The 21477-nt window shown below is 39.5% G+C and overlaps 1 protein-coding gene across 1 annotated transcript in view; it reads left to right on the top strand.

The window, feature by feature from the left end:
* The window catches only part of pkd1a (polycystic kidney disease 1a), a 143151-nt gene that overhangs the window by 16595 nt on the left and 105079 nt on the right, over window positions 1-21477 (top strand). Inside the window, 6 exon segments of the mRNA XM_049469223.1 lie at window positions 9140-9211; window positions 10820-10888; window positions 12827-12898; window positions 14787-14950; window positions 18115-18377; window positions 19166-19559. Coding sequence (XP_049325180.1) covers window positions 9140-9211; window positions 10820-10888; window positions 12827-12898; window positions 14787-14950; window positions 18115-18377; window positions 19166-19559 — 1034 coding nt within the window.

The raw sequence follows: 21477 nt of genomic DNA, 5'->3' as shown, positions 1-21477 counted from the left end.
TGATTTAATATCTACAATTAATGATTCAATAACTACTATAAATGATTCAATATCTACAATTAATGATTCAATAACTACTATAAATGATTCAATACTTAATATAAATGATTCAATATCTACAATTAATGATTCAATAACTACTATAAATGACTCAATACTTAATATAAATAATTCAATATCTACAATTAATGATTCAATAACTACTATAAATGATTCACTGTCTACAATTAATGATTCAATAACTAACTATTTGACGTGATTCAATATCTACCATTTATGATTCAGTAACTACTATATGTGATTCAGTAACTACTCTGAGTGATTCAATATCTACAATTACTGATTCAGTGCCATTAATGATTCATTAACTTTTTAAGTGATTCAATATCTACCATTAATGCCTTAGTAACTACTATAAGTGATTCAGTATCTACCATTTATGATTCAAAGCCATTGATTATTAATTAACTACTATAAGTAATTCAATAGCTGCCATTAACGATTCAGTAACTGATATAAATATTTGCACTGTTCATAAACGTCAGCAGAAGTATTGGGACAGTAGGGTTGTGTGTGTGTGTGTGAGTGTGTGTTATGCTGTGTTACTGTGTGTGTTTTCACATGATCCAGCTGGACTACAGCAGCAGAACAAATAGGACAGAATGTACCGGAGAGCAAGGAAGAGAGAGAGAGAGAGAGAGAGAGAGAAAGAGAGAGAGAGAGAAAGGAGGGTGAGGGAGGGAAAGAAGAGGAGAGACGCCTGGAGAGGGCGGGGCCGGGTGATTTCCATACTACCAGAAACCAGCGCGCACACACACGCGCACTGTAGTTCTTTATTCAGGCTTTTCTCACCTCCCTAAAATACAAGGAATGTCCAATTATTTATGGACACCCCTTCTTATGGACACATTCATTTACATCAGTCCCTGTAGAGAAGTACTGCCTATAGAATAGAACCACCCTAAACACTAAATATAAACCTATATAACCCAAGTTGTGGGTTACAGAGGGGTATAAATCCCCCAGTGTTGAGCTGTGGATCAGTGGAGGAACTGTGTTCTCTAGAATGATGGAGCTCCATACAATACTTGTTACTCCAACAAAAGCATGATAAACTATTTTTAACACTCTATATTTGGTAAGCAGGTCAGCAAGTGTCCCAATACTTTTGTTCATGTTGTAAGCATCTGGACTAATACTGTAGGTTCAACTGTGCAATAAGAGTTTCAGAGCTTCTGTCTCTGACTTTAATTTGTCAAAGAGCTAAAGGTAGAAGTATGTAATAGAGTGGACAGTGAGTGGACACATTGTCCAACTTTCCAACTGCCCAACCCTCCATTTGCCCAACTCTGCAACTGCCCAACTCTGCAACTGCCCAACTCTCCAACTGCCCAACTCTCCAACTGCCCAACTCTCCAACTGCCCAACTCTTCAACTGCCCAACTCTTCAACTGCCCAACTCTTCAACTGCCCAACTCTTCAACTGCCCAACTTTTCAACTGCCCAACTCTCCAACTGCCCAACTCTCCAACTGCCCAACTCTTCAACTGCCCAACTTTTCAACTGTTCAACTGCCCAACTTACCAACTATCAAACTGTCCAACTCTCCAATTGTCTTACTGCCCAATTGTCCAACTGCCCAACTTTCCAACTGTTCAACTGCCCAACTTTCCAACTATAAAACTGTCCAACTGTCTTCTTGCCCAACTGCCCAACTCTCAAACTGCCCAACTGCCCAATTGTCCATCTCTTCAACTGCCCAACGTTTCAACTGTTCAACTGCCCAACTATAAAACTGTTCAACTGTCTTACTGCCCAACTGTGCAACTCTCCAATTGCCCAACTATCCATCTGTCCAACTGCCTAACTGTCTATCTCTCCAACTGCCCAACTGTCTATCTCTCCAACTGCCCAACTGTTCAACTGTCTAACTTTTTAACTGTTCAGCTGTCTCACTTCCCAATGGCCCAGTTCTCCACCTGTCTAACTGCCCAACTTTCCCAAAAGCCTAATTGCTCCATAGCCCAACTTTCAAGCTGTCAAACTGCCCAATTTTCCAACCGTGTAACTGACCAGTTGTCCAACTGCATAACTTACCAACTAGTCAGCAAGTGTCCCAATGCTTTTGTACCTGTTGTGAGCGTCTGCACTGCTACTGTAGGTACGAACATCACACACACACACACACACACACACACACACACAGAGGTGGTCATTGTAACGCAGCACCCCTCCTCCACAACTTTCAAACATAAACATTACGTACCCCTCTCTCTCTTTTTCTTTCTCTTTTTTCTTTCTCTCTCTCTCCATCTCTCTCTCTCTCTCTCTCTCTCTCTCTCTACAGTGTGTTTCACTTGAGCTTCACCCCCCCACCCCTTCAGTTTTACAACGGTTGGTGTTCGCTGCCATGGTGGTAAAGTCGATTGGTTTTCCCCCTCTTTTCCTCTCTCTCTCTCTCTCTCTCTCTCTCTCCATGTTTCTCCTTCCCCCTTTCCTGTCGTCCGCTCTGCTCTGTTCGGTGTGGAGGGGCAGCAGACGGGCCTTATAAGGCAGTGGGCGCAATCAGCCAGCCTCCGCGAGCAAAACAGAACCATATGCTGCTGAAGGGTCCCCTCGCGCAGCTGCGCCGTGTGTCCTAGGCTCAGAGGTGGAGCAGCGTACAGGAGCCTAATTCCTGTGGGAGAGGTCACCATCAGGGTACACACTCGGATGTACGGTTTAGGAGGCCCCTGTGCATGAGTGTGTGTGTGTGTTGAGGGTGTGGGTGTGTGTGTGGGTGGACGGCTGGGTGTGTGCTTTAAAGTATGCATTGAATATATTAAATATTATTAAAGGTGGGGGAAAAAATATTTTGTTAAAGTGTTTCTTAATGATACTTTGACTTTCATTTGATTGCAGACACACTCAGCTCTGCCTGCAATATGCAGCCTCCTGACTACATAGCCCAGGATGCATCACACACCAACATTACACCCAATCCCGATCACATGACACAGCACATGACACTTCCAGCACGCAGATCACCTGAGTACTAGCCACATGGTTTATTCTATAAAACGGGCACATTTAATTGATAGATGATAGATACTTTGCTGATCCCTGAGAATTAGACACTGGAGATGGAAGAGTTTTGGTGTTTTTGAAGATGCTGGTTGGTCCTGGTTGTTTGGATGACCTCATTCGTCTGTTTGTCTGTAGAAGTGATGCCGCCGTGTTCTGCTTCAGGAGTATGATGTAATAATTTATTTTCCAGTGACTCATGGGAGTTTAGCCGCACTGGGGCTCTGAAGCTGGAAAAATCTTTCCCTCCTTCACTAGCTCTCAATTCTGTCTCTATCTCTGCCTCTCTGTCTCTCTGTTTCTCTGATGCCCACTGATGAAAGACTAGAGGATAACCAACACAAACTATTCAAAAACAGATTCAGAGCCTCTATCTCTGACTTTATTTTATTTACAAGGTGGATCAGCTACAGGTAGGAGTGTCTTGAGAGTAAACAGTGAGTGGGCACACTGTCAAACTCTCCAACTGTATAAATGTCCAACTGTCTAACTGCCCAACTGTTTAACTCTAACTGCTCAATTGCCCAACTCTCCAACTGACCAAGTCTCCAATTCCCCAATTAACCAACTGCCTAACTTTTCACCTTTTTTTAACTCCCTTAACTTTCTTACTCTCCAACTGCCTAACTTGTTAACTACCCAACTGTCTAACTGCTCAATTGCCTAACTGGCCTACTTTCTTACTGTCCAACTGCCCAACTACCCAGCTGTCTAATTGTCTAACTGCTCAATTGCCCAGCTGCCCAATTGCCCAACTGCCTAACTTCCCAACTTTCCAACTGTTTAACTCCCTAACTTCCCAACTTTCCAACTGTCCATATTTTTAACTGCCCAACTTTCCAACTTTGTTACCGTCCAACTGCCCAACTGGTTAACTACCCAACTGTCTAACTTCCCAACTCTTCATATTTTTAACTGCCCAACTTTTCAACTGTCAAACTGTCTAACTTCCCAACTGTCCAACCTCCCAACTGTCCAACTTCCTAACTGTTTAACTGCTCAATTCCCCATCTGCCCAATTGCCCAACTTTCCAACTGTCCCAATTGCCCAACTGCCCAACTCTCCAAATTCCCTAGTATAAACTTTACACAATGTGTTCAAATATTTTGGAAACTTGAATTTCAAGTTACATCCGTTGCTGAAATGGATTTGCAAATGCACACATATGGAAACAGAAATTCTACTTCCTGTAGTGAAGCAGAGGTATTGAATAGAATAGGACTTTCTGCAGCAGATAAACATGCGTTACGTTCTCTGGATTGATGGATGGAGCTGTTTGTAATACTTTTGGATGGAATGAGATAAGGAGTTGGGGATGACAATTATGATGATGTTGGGTGGTGATCTTCCAACATACTGACATCACTAATTGGTTGATGTGGCTGGACTCTTGTGGCTGAATGCAGTTAGAAAGTAGAATGGCTTCTCTTATGGACAGTGGAAACAGTTACTTCAGCAAAATCAGGATAAACTCATTTTAATATCCTTAATTTGAGAAGAAATGATGAAAGAATCTATATGTGCCCCAATACATTTATATGGCCGAATAGGATCTTAGAACTTGGATCAATTATGATTGTATGATATATATATATATTTTTTTTTTGCTGAACTTTTACTTTTAGCATGACGCTATGTTTGATTGTTTGGGAACACACACTTACACACACACTTACACACACTTTTCTCTGGAAGTTTGAGATCTGATGTTCAAATAGTGTAATGTTCCTTTAGAATTGTTTATACAGCACAGCTGCACAAGCGTATACACAGCGTCTGCACACACACACACACTTACACACACACACACACTTACACACCCACACACACACACACTTATACACAGCTACAGTCGCACTAAAAAAAAAAGCTAAACTAAAGGTATCTATGTCGAATAAGCCCCGCCCCCCTGTCCGTTATGTAAGTAGCCGATGTGAGAGACGCCCGCTAGCCCAGGACAGTAATGACTGTACCAGCACCACACACACACACACACACACACACACACTCCCCTCCCTCTTACACACTCTGTCTGGAATGGACAGATGTTTCCTTTTGGGAATGCTGTTCTAAAGCACACACACTCTCTACACATCTGCCAGTGCAGTGTGTGTACAGAGCGCAGTCTGTCTGTGCTGAGGACGGATCCAGTGGACGGATGGTGAGATGAGCTGCTGAGACGAGGTCGTTAACGAGGTCATTTATCAGTTACTTGCCAAAAGTATTCGCTCACCCAGGTTTTCCACCAATCACGTCCATGTGACTCTGCAGATATAAAGTAAAAACACCCGCTAGCTCATCTGCAGACTGTTCTACAATCATTATTAGTGAAAGAATTGGTCTCAGGCTCTCAGGAGCTCAGGAGTGAACTCCAGCACTGTGGTACCGTGTGATAGGATGCAGCAGCTGTGCAACAAGTCCAGTCTAAACTAAATATTCCACAGCCAACTGTCAGTGATATTATAACACAGTGGAAGAGACTGGGAACGACAGCAACTCTGTGCTCTGTCAGTGTAAAATAACAGAGCAGGATCTTTTATTCTCTCTCTCTCTTTGTGTTTTTTCTAAAGTAAGTGTTAAATAAATGGGGTTTTAACGTCCCTCTGTCTCTCTATCTCTTTCTTGCTCATTCTCTCTTTCTTTCTCTAGCACTCTCATTTCTCTCTATCTCTCTCTCTTTCTCTCACATTCTCTCTGTTTCACCTGCTTTCACTTTCTCTATCTCTCTCGCTCTCTCTTTCTCTTGCACACTGTCTCTAACCTCTCACTTCTCGCTCTCACTCTCTTTTCTCTCATGCACTCTCTTTTTTCTCTCACACACTCTGTCTCTTTCTCATTCTCTTGTCTCTTTCTGTCCCACACCCTCTCTTTCTCTCACACACTCTGTCTCTTTCTTTCTCTCTTTCTCTCCCATACTCTATTTCTCTTTCTCTGTCTATTTCTCTTTTTCTTGCTCTCTTTCTCTCTCATACACTTTTTCTCTTTTTCTTTCTCGCTCTTTTTCTCTCTCGCTCTTTTTCTCTCTTCTCTCTTTCTTTCTCACAAGCTCTTTCTCTCTTATCTTTCTCTTTTTCACATGCTCTCTCTTTGTCTCTCTTTCTCTCACACATGTTCTGTCACCTTCTTTCTCTCTTTTCTTTCTCACAAGCTGTCTCTCTCTCTCATATGCTCTCTCTGTCTCTTCCTCGCTCTCTTTCTCTTGCATACGCTCTTTCTCTCTCTCTTTTTCTCTTTCTTGCTTCTCGCTGTTTTTTTTTTCTTTTTCTTGCTCTCTTTTTCTCTCTTTTTCTCACACACTGTCTCTTTCTTTCTTCTCTGATTTCTCGCTCTCTCTCTCTCTTTTTCTTACTCTCTTTCTCTCCCACTTTCTCTCTCGCTCTTTATTTTTCTCCCCTGCGCCATCTTTCTTTTTTTTTCTCTCTCTCTTACTTTCTCTCCATTTCATTTTAATTCAATTAAAAAAAGCTTTATTGGCATGACCATAGTTAATTACAGTATTGTCAAAGCATTAATTTATTAATTGATTAATTGTAAACAACAATATATCAGTTAAATGCATACAAACAGTTCGTATACACAAAAACAAATCACTGAGGTTAATTAGACATTAATTATTATTGTAATTGAGTGTTTGGGTATGTGTGCAGATCATATTGAAGCTATATGATCTATATGATTATATCTGTATTAGAATCTAGTGTACAGTACAGTGGTTTTGGTGTTTTTTTTTTACTAACACTTTCTTTCTCTCTCTCTCTCTCTGTCTCTCTTCTTCTCTCTGTCCCTCTCGTTTTCTCTCTCTCTCTTTTGATCTTATTATTAATTTATTTGTCTTCCTTCGTTCACAGAGCTGATCTCTTCCTCTTTCTTCTGATCTGTTCTCCTCCTCCCTCCATCCCTCCTCCATCTGCTTCACTTCTCTTTCATTTCCTGTCTTCTTCCATATTCTGAGTTTTTTTTTTCCCTTTCTGTCCGGTTTCATCCCTCTCTCATCCATCAGGCTTCCCCTCCTCTTTCTTCTCCATCCATCTATATATCCTCCTCCTAGTCTCTCTTCCTCTGGTTCTCTCCACCCCCCCCCCCCCCCCCGGAATGTAGCTTTGGTCCAGTCTCACTGAGTGCGGTATAATCAGCTATTTGTCCTATTCTATTGGCAGTACTTCTCTACAAACATTTTGACATTTAATTAACCTATTAAATATTACTTCTGTTTTTTTTTTTTGTAACCAGTAATAAGCAAGTGTTTCCAATATTGTGGCCTTTGTATCCTGAAGTCGGAAATGTTGGATCAGTCCCGAACGTTGTTTACACTACCAACAGATTTAGACCCCTCTAGGGGGCGCTATTCCTTTAATACTGATGCAGATTGTAACTGATGCTTCTGGATCTCTCAGCTTGTCCAGAAATGCATGTGTTCAGCATGTGCACAGCAGGATTTGTATTTACTGCAGTGGAGAAAAGTGAATGACGCTTCCTAAATATAGGAGGAGCCAAGGAGCAGATAAAAAAAAAAATATATATATATATATATATAATGCTGCTTTATCAGTCTGTAATAAAAAACAGAGCTTAGTGTGTGTGTGTGTGTGTGTGTGTGTGTGTGTGATGGTGTAGGAAGGCAGTCAGTCTGCTGTGAAAGAGTTATAATGAAAAAATCAGCAGTCGTAGAAATTCCTGTGTGTGTTTGTGTGTGTGTGTGTGTGTGTGTGTGTGTGTGTGTGTGTGTGTGTGTGTGTGGTTTCCAGTGTGCGTAGGTGTCTCTGTAATTATCTGGCTGTATGTGTGTGTCTACCGTTTTGATGTTTATTTACAATACAGTGTGTATTTGTGTGTGTATAAATATATATGTACTGTTTATATATACAGTATAGTGTGTGTGTGTGTGTGTGTGTGTATGTTGTGTGTGAGCCATCTGGGCTCCACATGCATCTATTCAGATCTGATACTGTATTCTTTTTCTGTGTGTGTGTGTGTGTGTGTTTGGAACACACCCAGATTGTGTATTCTATATTCTATATGGATATTCACGTTGTGCACAATGCTATTTTTATAGTATCTGTAGAAATGCACCAATCACAGATTGTCTATTAGCTTTATTGGCCAATCATAGATACCGAAGGTGGGCGGGGCTAGCAACCAAATTAATACTGCATAGATCCCCCTAATTACAGCCACCTTTAACCAAACACTGGGAATCTAAACTGACTGTAAATTAACAGAGGGATGGCTTTTTTTCTGTATTTGCATAAAATGCATTTTTAAGCTTAAAATTAAACTTTGTGTTGATAGAAAATATATATGTACACTCCACACTCAGCCAACAAAACCCCGGGGTGGATTTTTCCTTTCTGGACCTGGACTACCCACCTCTGTGTGTAAATAACTATAGGTTTAAATAGGATCTCCTGTGGATTTGGTGTTTTACAGAGACTCTAAAACTAGGTCAGTGGCTGAATTTCACTTAGCAGGGCATTACACATGTTGTAAAGTAACATATGACATTGAAAAGACAGTTATTAGTGTAAAAATGTCTTTATTTTAAAACGTTTCTACGTGTTGTTCGTCCCGCTGCCTCCTGGTGTCTAAAAAACAGTCTAAACATGATTCCTTTTGCATTGTGACTGATGCTGCTGCTGCTGAAGCTGCATTGCTTGGTTGTGTGTGTGGTTAGTGATGTTTGTTAGCTTTGCTACTTACTGTATGAGCTGAAAGATGGAGAGCAGTATTATCTGGTTAGTGGGGTAAACTCTTATTTCTGAAAGAAGCACATGAGTCCTACAAACACGAACTGCGGAAATAGATCAACAGCCCTACATTTTTTTAAATGATAAAATAATCCATAGTTATAATATCATTATAATAGTGGTATTCTTTATCTAAATCAGTCTATTTGTATTTATTTATTGATTTATTGAATGATTTACTGTGAAGCTTTAAGGGTTTTTATTTTTCATTACATTGCATCACAGTTTTTTTTTCAAGTAATTAATTAAAATATATATATTTTTTATATTTTTTGGAAAGAACATCACTATAGATAAAACAGCCCTAAATCTTCTTCTTTGTCTCCTGTAGAGATCTCTCCAGAAACCATCTCTCTTCCGTGGACTACAGCCTGTTGGATCAACTGATCTCCATCAAAGAACTGTAAGTATATATGTATGTGTGTATATATGTGTATATATGTGTATGTGTATATATATGTGTATATATGTGTATATATGTGTATGTGTATATATATATATGTATATATATATGTGTGTGTGTGTGTGTGTTCTTTATCTACTATCTCTTTGATGACCAAAAGCCAAAGTTCCTTTTTTTTTGCTGATCACTTCTAAACGTACTTAAACTAATCCCATGTTCCTTTGAAGTTTGAATCATGGATCATGCTGCTTCTCCCTCAGCAGCCGGAGTCTGAGAGAGCACAGTTAGCCACGCTATTTTTCTCTGGGTGGGTACAGTAGATTGCTCCTAGTATGATGTCGCTCAGCACAGGCGTCTGTTAGCTGTTGTATCAGAGCTGGGGATTGGGCATTTCCCAATCTGAAGCTTCACTGATTGGTGGCAGTTGGGAAAGAGGCGGAGTCTGACTGACTTCACAAGCATCTCTCTCCGAGTCATCCTGAGGAAATTGTGGGGAAATGGGATAGAAAACAGGTATTATAACGTTTGGAGGGTTAAAATTTAAAAGTCTCATTCTGCTAAAATCCACTTTTCTTGTTCTTTGTGAAATTAAGTATCTTCATAGAGTTGTATATGATGCTGCACATGAAACTGATTCTCAGCCTTTACTGTCTGCAGTAGCTGGTAAAAGAAAATCCTCAGAAATACAAGTTGATCAGATAGATGTTAGTGTCGACTAGGGCTGCAACTAATGATTATTTTGGTAGTCGACTAATCTGATGATTATTTTTTCGATTAGTTGATTAGTCAATGATTATTTCTGCCATCTCTAAAAACGATAGAAACAGCAGAACATGAGATTTAAAAGGTATTTAAATATCTGAATGTTGTTTAAACGTGGAAATTACTGATATTTAGTGATTTAATATGTAATCTGTTGTGTTTGGGCACTTTGGAGACACAAACTAAGTCTCCAAACTAAGTCTCTGTTTACAGAGCTAGTTAACGTTAGCTATCTTGTGTAAGTAACTGTAGGTTTAAATAGGATCTCCGGTCGATTCTGCGTTTTACCGAGACCTTAAATATACACTAGGGAAGCACAGAACATTGTTCAAAGCAGGCTCCATTCACATCAGATTTTATGATATTGAGCAACTCTGGGGCTTCAAAGCCTTCAAAGTTTAAGGGTTAACTTTATCTAGCACTCAGTGCTGTATCTTTATAACTGAAAGGCTGTTTCTCTGAAAACATTTTGTAAAATTGACTGTGGACTAAAGGCAGGTAGGCGTTTCCTGCTGCAGTGCTGTTAGCCAATCAGAGGCGACATGTTTGCATTTATGAATATTCATGAGCAAGAGCAGAAATCCTGTTTTTTTTTTTTTTCAGAGACCACTAATTGAGTGAACTCAAGCAGGGCTAAATAGAAACACCGGAGCACTTTTTTCACACAAAAAACAGACCGTTTTCATGGCATTAATTTATAATAAAGACACAACTAGACTTTTTAAAAATGAATGAAAAACAGATGGAATAGAGAACTTTAAGGGTTAATATTTGGTTTAGGTGTAGATTAGATGACGGTCCTCACTAATATATTAAAACCTGTGTTTCTCTCTCTTTCTCTATCAGGTATCTTCAGAATAATCGTCTTACAGCTCTTCCACAACGAGTGCTTGGCTGTGGCTCATTAGCTGTGCTGTAAGTATTTGTGTGTGTGTGTGTGTGTATTGTGAGTGTGTGTTTATTGGTGTGGGTGTGTGTGGGCGGTGGAACTGTGTTCTAGTTCCCAGGCATTTTTGTGTGCTGCTCATCTGGTGTTTTGGGTTAGTTCTTCCAAACAGAGTCAAACCCAACTGAACTGAATCAGAAACAAACGAACTGACTCACTTTAGTGATTCATATTCATACTGTAAACCCATACTGAAGATCTGAAGGTCCAGACTGACTCATTAAGAGATCACTTCAGTTTCTGAGTCAGTTTCTCTGAGTAAAATGAACATTGTTGTTTTATTCTATAAACTACAGACAACATTTCTCCCAAATTCCAAATAAAAATATTTTAGTCATTTAGAGCATTTATTTACAGAAAATGAGAAATGGCTGAAATAACAAAAAAGATGCAGAGCTTTCAGACCTCAAATAATGCAAAGAAAACAAGTTCATATTCATAAAGTTTTAAGAGTTCAGAAATCAATATTTGGTGGAATAACCCTGGTTGGTTTTTAATCACAGTTTTTTTCATGCATCTTGGCATCATGTTCTCCTCCACCAGTCTTACACACTGCTTTTGGATAACTTTATGCTGCTTTACTCCTGGTGCAAAAATTCAAGCAGTTCAGTTTGGTGGTTTGATGGCTTGTGATCATCCATCTTCCTCTTGATTATATTCCAGAGGTTTTCGATTTGGTAAAATCAAAGAAACTCATCATTTTTGGGTGAGCTCTTTTAAGTGATTTAAGTGATTGAGTCAACACTGAATCAGTTCAGCTGAATCAGTTACACTGCATCAGAAATATAAACAATTAAAGACACATGAAATTTGATTCAGTGCAATATATTAATAAATATATAATAAATATATTGATAAACCAGATATGAGTGAAAAAGTTCAGGTTCATCTGAATCTGAATCAGCTGAACCGATTCACAAATGAATCAAATCTGTTTTTCTGCTTCAGATTAAACAGAGCAGAAATGAATCAAATAAAGGAATCATATCGTTAAGAAACAGATCATTCCCAAGTGAATCAAACCTTTCTGGCAGCACATCTCTGAGAGTGTCTAACACACACACACACACACACACACACACACACACACACACACACACACACACACACACACACACACACACTCTCTCTCTCTCTCTCTCTCTCTCTCTCTCTCTCTCTCTCTCTCTCTCTCTCTCTCTCTCTCTCTCTCTCTCTCTCTCTCTCTCTCTCTCTCTCTCTCTCACACACACACACACACACACACACACACACACACACACACACACACACACACACACACACACACACACACACACACACACACACACACGTGTGTTTGTATACCCACGGTCACTTTAATCACATGGCCATTAAGACCAATTAAACATCATCGCTTTAGGCCTAGACTCCCCTGTTTTCCAGTCTTACCACACACACACACTCACACACACACACACACACACACACACACACTCACACACTCACACACACTCACACACACACACTCTCTCTCTCACACACACACACACACACTTCCCTGTCTGGTACACCAAAATCACTCCAGAACTTTTCCATATGCTGCTCCAAAGCAGCCAAACAAGGGAACCATTATTCAGAGAGAAAACGAGAGAGAGAGAAAGAAGAAAACACTGAGAGAGAGAGAGAGAGAGAGAAAGAGGAAAACACTGAGAAAGAGAGAGAGAAAGAAAGAAAAGAGGGGGAGTGTGTGTTTTTGTGTTTGAGAGAGAGAGAGAGAGAGTGTAGTACTACTACTAATAATGAAATGCTGTTAAATAGCCGTTTACTAACCATTCTCTCTTTCTCTTTCTCTCTCTTTCTCTCCCTCTACCTCTCTTTCTCTCTCTTTCTCTCCCTCTCCCTCTATCTCTCTCTCTCTCTCTCTCTTTCTCTCTCTCTTTTTGCAGAGATTTGAGCAACAACCAGGTCACCACCATTGAGGGAAGACTGTGTGATAATTTATTTAATTTAACTACGATGTGAGTATATAAACACACACATTATTATACAGTATGTGTGACACCCTGAATATGTGGTCACATTAAAGTAATTATTTATATAGATTAAAGCACTGAGGAAGTCGTGACACAGTTTTAATAAATGAATTTTTTTTGTCTTTATTTTCATGAATGAGAGAGTTATTCCCACCCAGTGGATCAGATCCAGATATCTCTCTAAAGCCTTTTCATATCAATCCATCTCTCTCTCTCTCTCTCTCTCTCTCTCTTACTGCTTTATGAATGAGGCGTTTCCTGTTGATGGTTATGATGTCATCATTTTTACAAGAAGTGATAAATTATGTAATGAACACCAAACCTATGATGCAATGTCAAATCTATTTAGTAACAGCTTTACATAATTCTGTTTCTGCTATAAATGATTCAGTATCTACTATAAATGATTCAGTGTCTGCTGTAAATGATTCAGTATCTACTATAAATGATTCAGTATCTACTATAAATGATTCAGTATCTGCTACAAATGATTCAGTATCTGCTGTAAATGATTCAGTATCTACTATACACAATTAAGTATCTTCTACAAATGATTATCTCATTACATGATTCAGTATCTGCTATAAATGATCTATCATAAATGATTTAGTCTCTACAATAAACGATTCAGTATATACTACAACAGATTCAGTATCTACAATAAACGATTCAGTATATACTACAACAGATTCAATATCTACAATAAATGATTTAATATCTACTACAAAAGATTCAGTATCTACAATAAATGATTCAGTATCTGCTACAAATGATTCAGTATCTACTATAAATGAATTAGTATCTTCTACATACAATTAAGTATCTTCTACAACTGATTCAAAGTTGTAAATAAATCTAAAGTTGTATATAAGTCTCTGCTATAAATGATTCAGTATCTGCTATAAATGATTCAGTATCTTCTATAAATGATTCAGTATCTACTATAAATGATTCAGTATCTTCAATAAATGATTCAGTATCTACTATAAATGATTCAGTATCTACTATAAATGATTCAGTATATTCTATAAATGATTCAGTATCTACTATAAATGATTCAGTATCTTCTATAAATGATTCAGTATCTACTATAAATGATTCAGTATCTTCAATAAATGATTCAGTATCTACTATAAATGATTCAGTATCTTCTATAAATGATTCAGTATCTACTATAAATGATTCAGTATCTACTATAAATGATTCAGTATCTTCTATAAATGATTCAGTATCTTCTATAAATGATTCAGTATCTTCTATAAATGATTCAGTATCGACTATAAATGATTCAGTATCTTCAGTAAATGATTCAGTATCTACTATAAATGATTCAGTATCTACTATAAATGATTCAGTATCTTCAATAAATGATTCAGTATCTACTATAAATGATTCAGTATCTTCTATAAATGATTCAGTATCTTCTATAAATGATTCAGTATCTACTATAAATGATTCAGTATCTACTATAAATGATTCAGTATCTACTATAAATGATTCAGTATCTTCTATAAAAGATTCAGTATCTGCTATGAATGATTCAGTATCTGCTATGAATGGTTCAGTAATTTCTTTAATTGATTCAGTATCTGCTATACGTTATTCAGCATTTGCTACATAAAATTTATTTATTATGAATGGCTATAAAATACAAATCTCTCTCTCTCTTCCTCTCTCTCTCTCTCTCTCTCTCTCTCTCTCTGTGTCTGTCTGTCTCTCTCTCTCTCTGTATCTCTGTCTCTCTCTCTCTCTCTCTCTGTATCTCTGTCTCTATCTCTCTCTGTCTGTCTGTCTCTCTCTCTCTCTCTCTCTCTCTGTGTCTGTCTGTCTGTCTCTCTCTCTGTATCTCTGTCTCTCTCTCTCTCTCTGTCAGTGATCTGAGTGGTAACCCGTTTGTGTGTGCCTGTACGCTGGTGGAGTTGGTCAGTGGGCTGAAGAGGAGAGGGGTCACTCTGAGGAAAGCTGATCAGATGCTGTGTGATCGACCCCCCAACCTGAAGGACCAACCGCTGCTCAACATCAGCTCACAGACCTGCAGTACGTCTACCAGCTCTCCACCAATCAGCAGTTCTCACACACAGACACAGAATCCCAAACCACAGATCACCTGATTATTGAATTCACCTGTTCCTAACACTATATATACCCCTTCACTTCACTCACACCTGGCCGAGTATTAGATCTGGTTCTGTCATTCAGTTCAGTACAAACCGTTGATTTATCTCATTCTCTTTCTCTTCTTTTTTTGTATTTTCCATTTCTTTTTTTTTTTTTACATGCCCTCTGATACCTATGGAAGCCCATTTCCGCCACCTGAAGAAAAAAAACGTCCTCAACTAAGTCATAATTATGAGATAGAAAGTCATAATTATGAGATAGAAAGTCATAATTATGAGATACTAAGTCATAAGTATGAGATACTAAGTCATAATTATGAGATAGAAAGTCATAATTATGAGATAGAAAGTCATATCTCATAAATATGACTTACTATCTCATAATTATGACTTTCTATCTCATAATTATGACTTACTATCTCATAATTATGACTTTTCTATCTCATAATTATGACTTAGTTGAGGAGGTTTTTTTTTCTTCAGGTGGCGGAAATGGGCTTCCATAGATACCCCTTAGTTTGTTTTGTTTATTATACACTTTCCTGACCCACTGCTTTCAGAGGCGATAGGAAAAGAGCGGCAGGAGAAATTCCTCACTATTCCAGACCACAATCACCTGATTATTGACTTCACCTGTTCCTAGCACTATATATACCCCTTCACTTCACTCACACCTGGCCGAGTATTAGATCTGGGTTTCGTTCTTCAGTACCTTCTTTTTTGTATTTTTATCTCTGTTTTTTCCAATGCTTATACGCTGATGATCACTTTTTGATCAAATTTTTTGATTAACCCTTTGTTTGTTTTGTTTATTAAACTCTGTTCTGACCCATCGGTTTCAGAGGCGACAGGAAAAGAGCGGCAGGAGAAATTCTCCACCATTCCTGCTGAAAACCAAACATAATCGTGATTATTATTTTAAACAGCCGATCGGCTCTTAAACCCTTCAGCAGAGTGTTCTGAACCCACACTCGGCCCCTGAGGGGTCTCGGTTAAAGTGCAGTGCATTTGGCAGCTCATTGATTGTAGATCTGGATCAGAACCGGCTGCTCAGCGGGAAGGACCCGGACCTTCTCAGCACGCCTTTACTGAAATAACCATTCCTTCACTTCACACACTCGCTTCTTATCACGGGTTACAGCCATAATCAATCAGTCAGGTTTCACTGATGGACAGTCCATCTGACCTTTTAAAACTATAATTTAATATAAAAATCACTTATACAGGCCTTTATGTCTGTAAGTGCTCTGACATTTCAGGATGCTATGATACTGACATTTAAAACGCTATATTTACCACTGGCTCCACAGTAATTCCTCATAAAACAGTAATATGTGGGAAAGATATCCTAATTAACGTTTTCCCATCAGTGTAATAATTGTAATATTAATGTATGAGGTAAATTATGAAGCATATTTACTATTTATCTTACAATATAAGCTTAGAAACATATGGGCATATATTTATTTATATCTGAAATACAGTTCAAATGTATGTGAAAATCTTAACTGTACAAAGTACATAAAAATGTATGAAATGGCCAAAACATGCATTTATATTTTATATGTATTTACATGGATTGCTGAAGTGTTGGGTACAGAAATTCAGTGGGGGAAAAGTTAAGGAGGGCTCACTCACTAAAAAGTGACCAATCACAACAGATTGCATCTTTAACGTTTTCCCATCAGTGTAATAGTTGTAATATTAATAAATGAGGCACATTAATATGAAGCATATTTACTATTTATCTTATATAACAATATAATCTTAGAAACATATGGGCATATATTTCTTTATATATGAAATACAGTTCAAATGTATGTGGTGTATCGTAAGTACAGAAACTTCACATATTTGCAGTATTTTAACAAATTAAATATAAATGCATGATTTTGTCCATTTTATACATTTTTTGCAATATATTTTTTATGTATTTACATAGATTGCTGAAGTGTTAGGGACAGGGAGGGCTCACTCCCTAAAAAGTGACCAATCACAACAGATATTAATCATATTTAGCATATATATCGTATTTTTCAGACTATAAGGTGCACTTAAAATCATTTAATTTAATCCTATTAAATCTACAGTGCGTCTTATGTATGAATTCTATCAGTCAGGTATTAAGGAGCAGTAAAGCCACTCAGCTGAAGTACAGAGTTATAACAGTGAAATTTCAGTGAAGTTTCTCCAGCACTAAGGCTAGGTGCAGCAGCAATAGCATTAGCCGCTAACCACATTGCTAAGCGCTAGCTCTTTCGCTCTTTCGTTCAAAGGTGAGTATATCGGACTGTAGTCTGCGTGTTTACCATGTTAAAACAAGCTATGTTTGATGAACCGCTAGCTGATAGCACACACCCTGGCTTACCGGAATAATTCCATATATATTTTTTTATCATAGTTTATATGACTTTAGTATTAATCTGCAATACAGAACATTTTTAGAATGATGGAAAATCACTGAATTTAAGGTGCGTCCAAACTTTTGATGTGAGGATGTGTAAGTATCTATATGCAATAATACTGTACTAGTGCAACATTCAGCGTTCCTCAGTGTAGTGCTATCGGGCGGCATTTATGTCCCTCTGGCTAATGCTAATGCTAATGCTGCTGCACCCAGCCTTAGTGCTGGAGAAACTTCACTGAAAACTCACCCTATACCTATAATTCAGATCTGCCTTTAACCTATAATATAATGTAGAAAACTTGTAGAAACTATATATATATATATATATATATATATATATATATATATATATATATATATATATATATATATATATATATTATTTTATTTATTTATTTATTTTTTTTATTAATTCTTTTTTTTTATAATTTATCATTGGTAAAACAGCCTATATTATTTTTATGTTCAATTTAATGACTGTATACCTTATTATTATTATTATTATTATTATTATTATTATTATTATTATTATTATTATTGTGCCTTATCTTTGTATGTAAAATGTCTTTGAGAATTTTGAAAAGCGCTATATAAATAAAATGTATTTATTTATTTTTTTTATTAAAATGAGGCTGAATTTAGTTTGATATTAACTGTTTTTTTTCCTATTATCTCAGAGTTGTATTACGCTGGGTGTCTGAAGGGGAGCGACCCGGTGATCTTCCCGTTCCTGAAGGAGGGAAATTTCTCGCGGGAGGAGTGTAACTCCCGCTGTTTTCTGGATAAGCAGCACTACGGAGGTCTGGGGAAATACGGCGAGTGTCTCTGCAGCACCAACTCAGAGCTCAACCACATCAGCGAGGCTCAGTGCTCCGCCGTCTGCTCCAAACCCGACGTCATGAGAGAGTGCGGCCTGACGCTGGCCAGAGACGCCTTCCAGGTGTGTGTCTGTGTGATTCTGTACATTATAGGAGGGATTAAATATATTATTTTATATTGCACGTGGTATGGCACACCCAGCGATGTGACCACTGTATATGTGCACATTGCGATGGCGATGCTGAAATGATATTAGATCTTAGTGCAGCCCTGCTACAAAAGGCGCTTTATAATCTGCTAGCACTACTGGAGCAGCATTAGCATTACCCGCTAACCGTGCTAGCTCTTTAGCTGTTCAGAGGTGAGTATATCAGACTGTGGTCTGCGTGTTTTCAATGTTAAAACAAGCTATTTGGGACAAACCGCTAGCTGATAGTGCCCTGGTTTACTGGAACACTCAGGGTTCCTCAGTGTAGTGCTGTCAGTCAATGCTAATGCTAATGCTACGGCCTTAAAGTTGAAGAAATTCGTGAATCTTGGCTTACTGTAAATAAACAGAAGCACTTTACTCACCCAAATCTGTGTAGATTAACATCCAGTGCTCGTTTGAATTTAAAAGAAAGTTTTTTTTTTTATTATTTATTTATTTATTTTTTATTACAGTTTTGTTTACGTAGCTTAGCTTTACTTAACTTTAATTAACTTAGCTACCTACCCCCCACCACCACCTAGCGGAGAGACCTGCTCAATTAGAAGTTCCTTATAGTGTCTCTTAAAATGCACCTTATAATCCGGTGAGCTCTATGTCTGAAACCAGAAAATAGATCATTGATAGTTCATTGATAGTGCGCCTTGTAGTGCAAAAAATACAGCATATATTTATCTTTCTACTTTATCTTTCTGATGCAGGTGGATTTCTCGGTGAACGTATCGGACGTCCGCTGCAGCGTCCACACCGAAGCCGTCCTGACCGCCTCCTCGTCCGTGCTCCCCGTCTCTCTGTCCTGGGACTTCGGTGACCTTTCACCCCGAGTTAACACCTCCAGCCCCTCCACTAGGGGGCAGCACAAGTACGGCGTCCCGGGACGCTACAGGGTCCAGCTCAGCGCCTCCGCCGCCGATAAAGAGGTGCCGGCGGTGGGTGAGGTCACAGTGGTCCTGCCCCCGAGACTGGAGCTCCACTGTCCGTCACTGCTGGTGGCCAATCAGAGCCTGGAGGAGGCGGTGACTCTGGTGAACTGGGGCGGAGTGGGCGTGGCCGTGGACTGGATTATCAGGAAGGACGGAAGTGAGGTGGCGAGAGGTAAGAGGAAGTGATACCCTTATATTTAAAATATGCTGTATACAAAGTAGATACGTAGAAAATGCTTATATATATATATACGTATATATATATATACGTATATATATATATGCGCCAAAAGTCATGGGATAACTGTATGCTACATAAAAATACAACTCTGATGAACTTCCTGTGCAACAGAGGGAACTCTTGCTCTTCCTGCTCTTCCTCTTCCTGATTAGAGCCAGTTCCATCATCATAATGTTTTTGATAGTCTTTGCTTCTATTTCCCTGTTTAGTTGAGTCGTTCTTCTCATAATCTGGATTCGAACATTACTCAAATATTCACTATTCACTGTATACCTGTAACTCTACCTCTTCACTACTTTACTTTAACTGATGCTCTCAAACACTTTATTAAGAGACAAGAAACTCTACACTATTTTATAAACATTCCTCTCAGTGTGAGGACTGAACTCGTACAGAAAACAGTTCTAGCACTTTCTACACCCGGTGGGATAAAGCATAAATTTAACTAGAAATAAAATCGCTAGTTACGTATGTAACTGTGGTTATGTGAATAGTGGATGACCGCCAGGGCGGTGCTTAATGTGAATGTATTCCCTGCCGTGCCCACGGCGAACCGAGAGTTGTATACCAACGAAGTCACTACACGTGACACAGCGTGTGACGCAAGCGGGGTATAAATGCCCCCTGGCACTCGCTGCTCCTCCTCAAAACTTGGTTCTTCTCGCAATCCGAGTGACCAAGAACCCTGGCGGTCATCCACTATTCACATAACCACAGTTACATACGTAACTAGCGTTATGTTTCATAGTTACTGACCGCCAGGGCGGTGCTTAATGTGGATGATGCATACCAGCGATGTCACGAGGAGATTCCAGACAGAACCGCCGTAGATAAGCCCTCGGCGGCTGCCACGTTCACACTGTAGTAACGAGAGAAGGTGCATGGTGACGACCATGTGGCCGCTGCACAAATCTCTAGTAGAGACACTCCTTGAAGCGCAGCCCAAGATGTGGCGATGCCTCTGACAGAATGTCCTGTAGTCGGGGCAGGCAAAGGGCGATCTGCAGCCCTGTAGGCCCCCTGAATAACCTCCACAAGCCAGTGGGATAGCCGTTGCTTCGAAAGTGGTTTCCCCAACTTCGCAGCAGAAAAACATACAAACAGCTGGTCCGTTTGACGAACAGCCGTCGTAGCAGAAACATATGCCCGTAGAGCTCTTACAGGGCATAACTTTAGCCTCCTGGTATCAGAATCGTCCCCATAGGCTGGAAGATCAATGGTTTGGTTCACAAAAGCAGGATTCAACACCTTAGGCAGAAACGCAGCGTTCGGCCTCAGTTTCACACTGCAATCATCCAAGCCCCACTGTAAACACAGGGGGCTGATAGACAGCGCATGCAGCTCACAGCTCCGCTTTGCTGTGCAAACAGCCAACAGGAAAGCAGCCTTTAGAGAGATCCATTTCAGCTCTGCCTGCTCTAGCGGTTCAAAAGGAGCCTTGCAGAGAGCGTTCAAGACTAGCGGAAGATCCCAGGGGGGATACCGCGGCTTACGAGGGGGAGCCAGTCTCCTAGCTCCCTTCAAAAAAGCAGTCACAAGCTTATGAGAGCCCAAGGAAGTACCGTCCGCCGGCATCACGTGACAGGCTAAGGCCGCCACGTATACCCTGAGCGTCGAAGCGGCCCTGCCTTCCTCCAGTAGCGTCTGGAGAAAGGACAAGACAGTCTGTAGTGTGCAGAGGTGTGGTACCACACCTTGGTTAATACACCAAGCTTCAAAAGCCTTCCACCTGCCCTCGTATAGAGCCCGCGTAGAAGGAGCTCTAGCATTATCGATCGTGCGTCTGACCTGGGCCGTGCACGAGTCTAATGTGCTGGTGGGCCTAAGGGCCACAGCCATAGCCGGAGTT

Source organism: Astyanax mexicanus, chromosome 21, assembly GCF_023375975.1.
Source record: "Astyanax mexicanus isolate ESR-SI-001 chromosome 21, AstMex3_surface, whole genome shotgun sequence".
Classification (NCBI taxonomy): domain Eukaryota; kingdom Metazoa; phylum Chordata; class Actinopteri; order Characiformes; family Acestrorhamphidae; genus Astyanax; species Astyanax mexicanus.
Note: the sequence above shows the minus strand (reverse complement) of the source record. Positions and strands in the feature narration are given on the sequence as shown.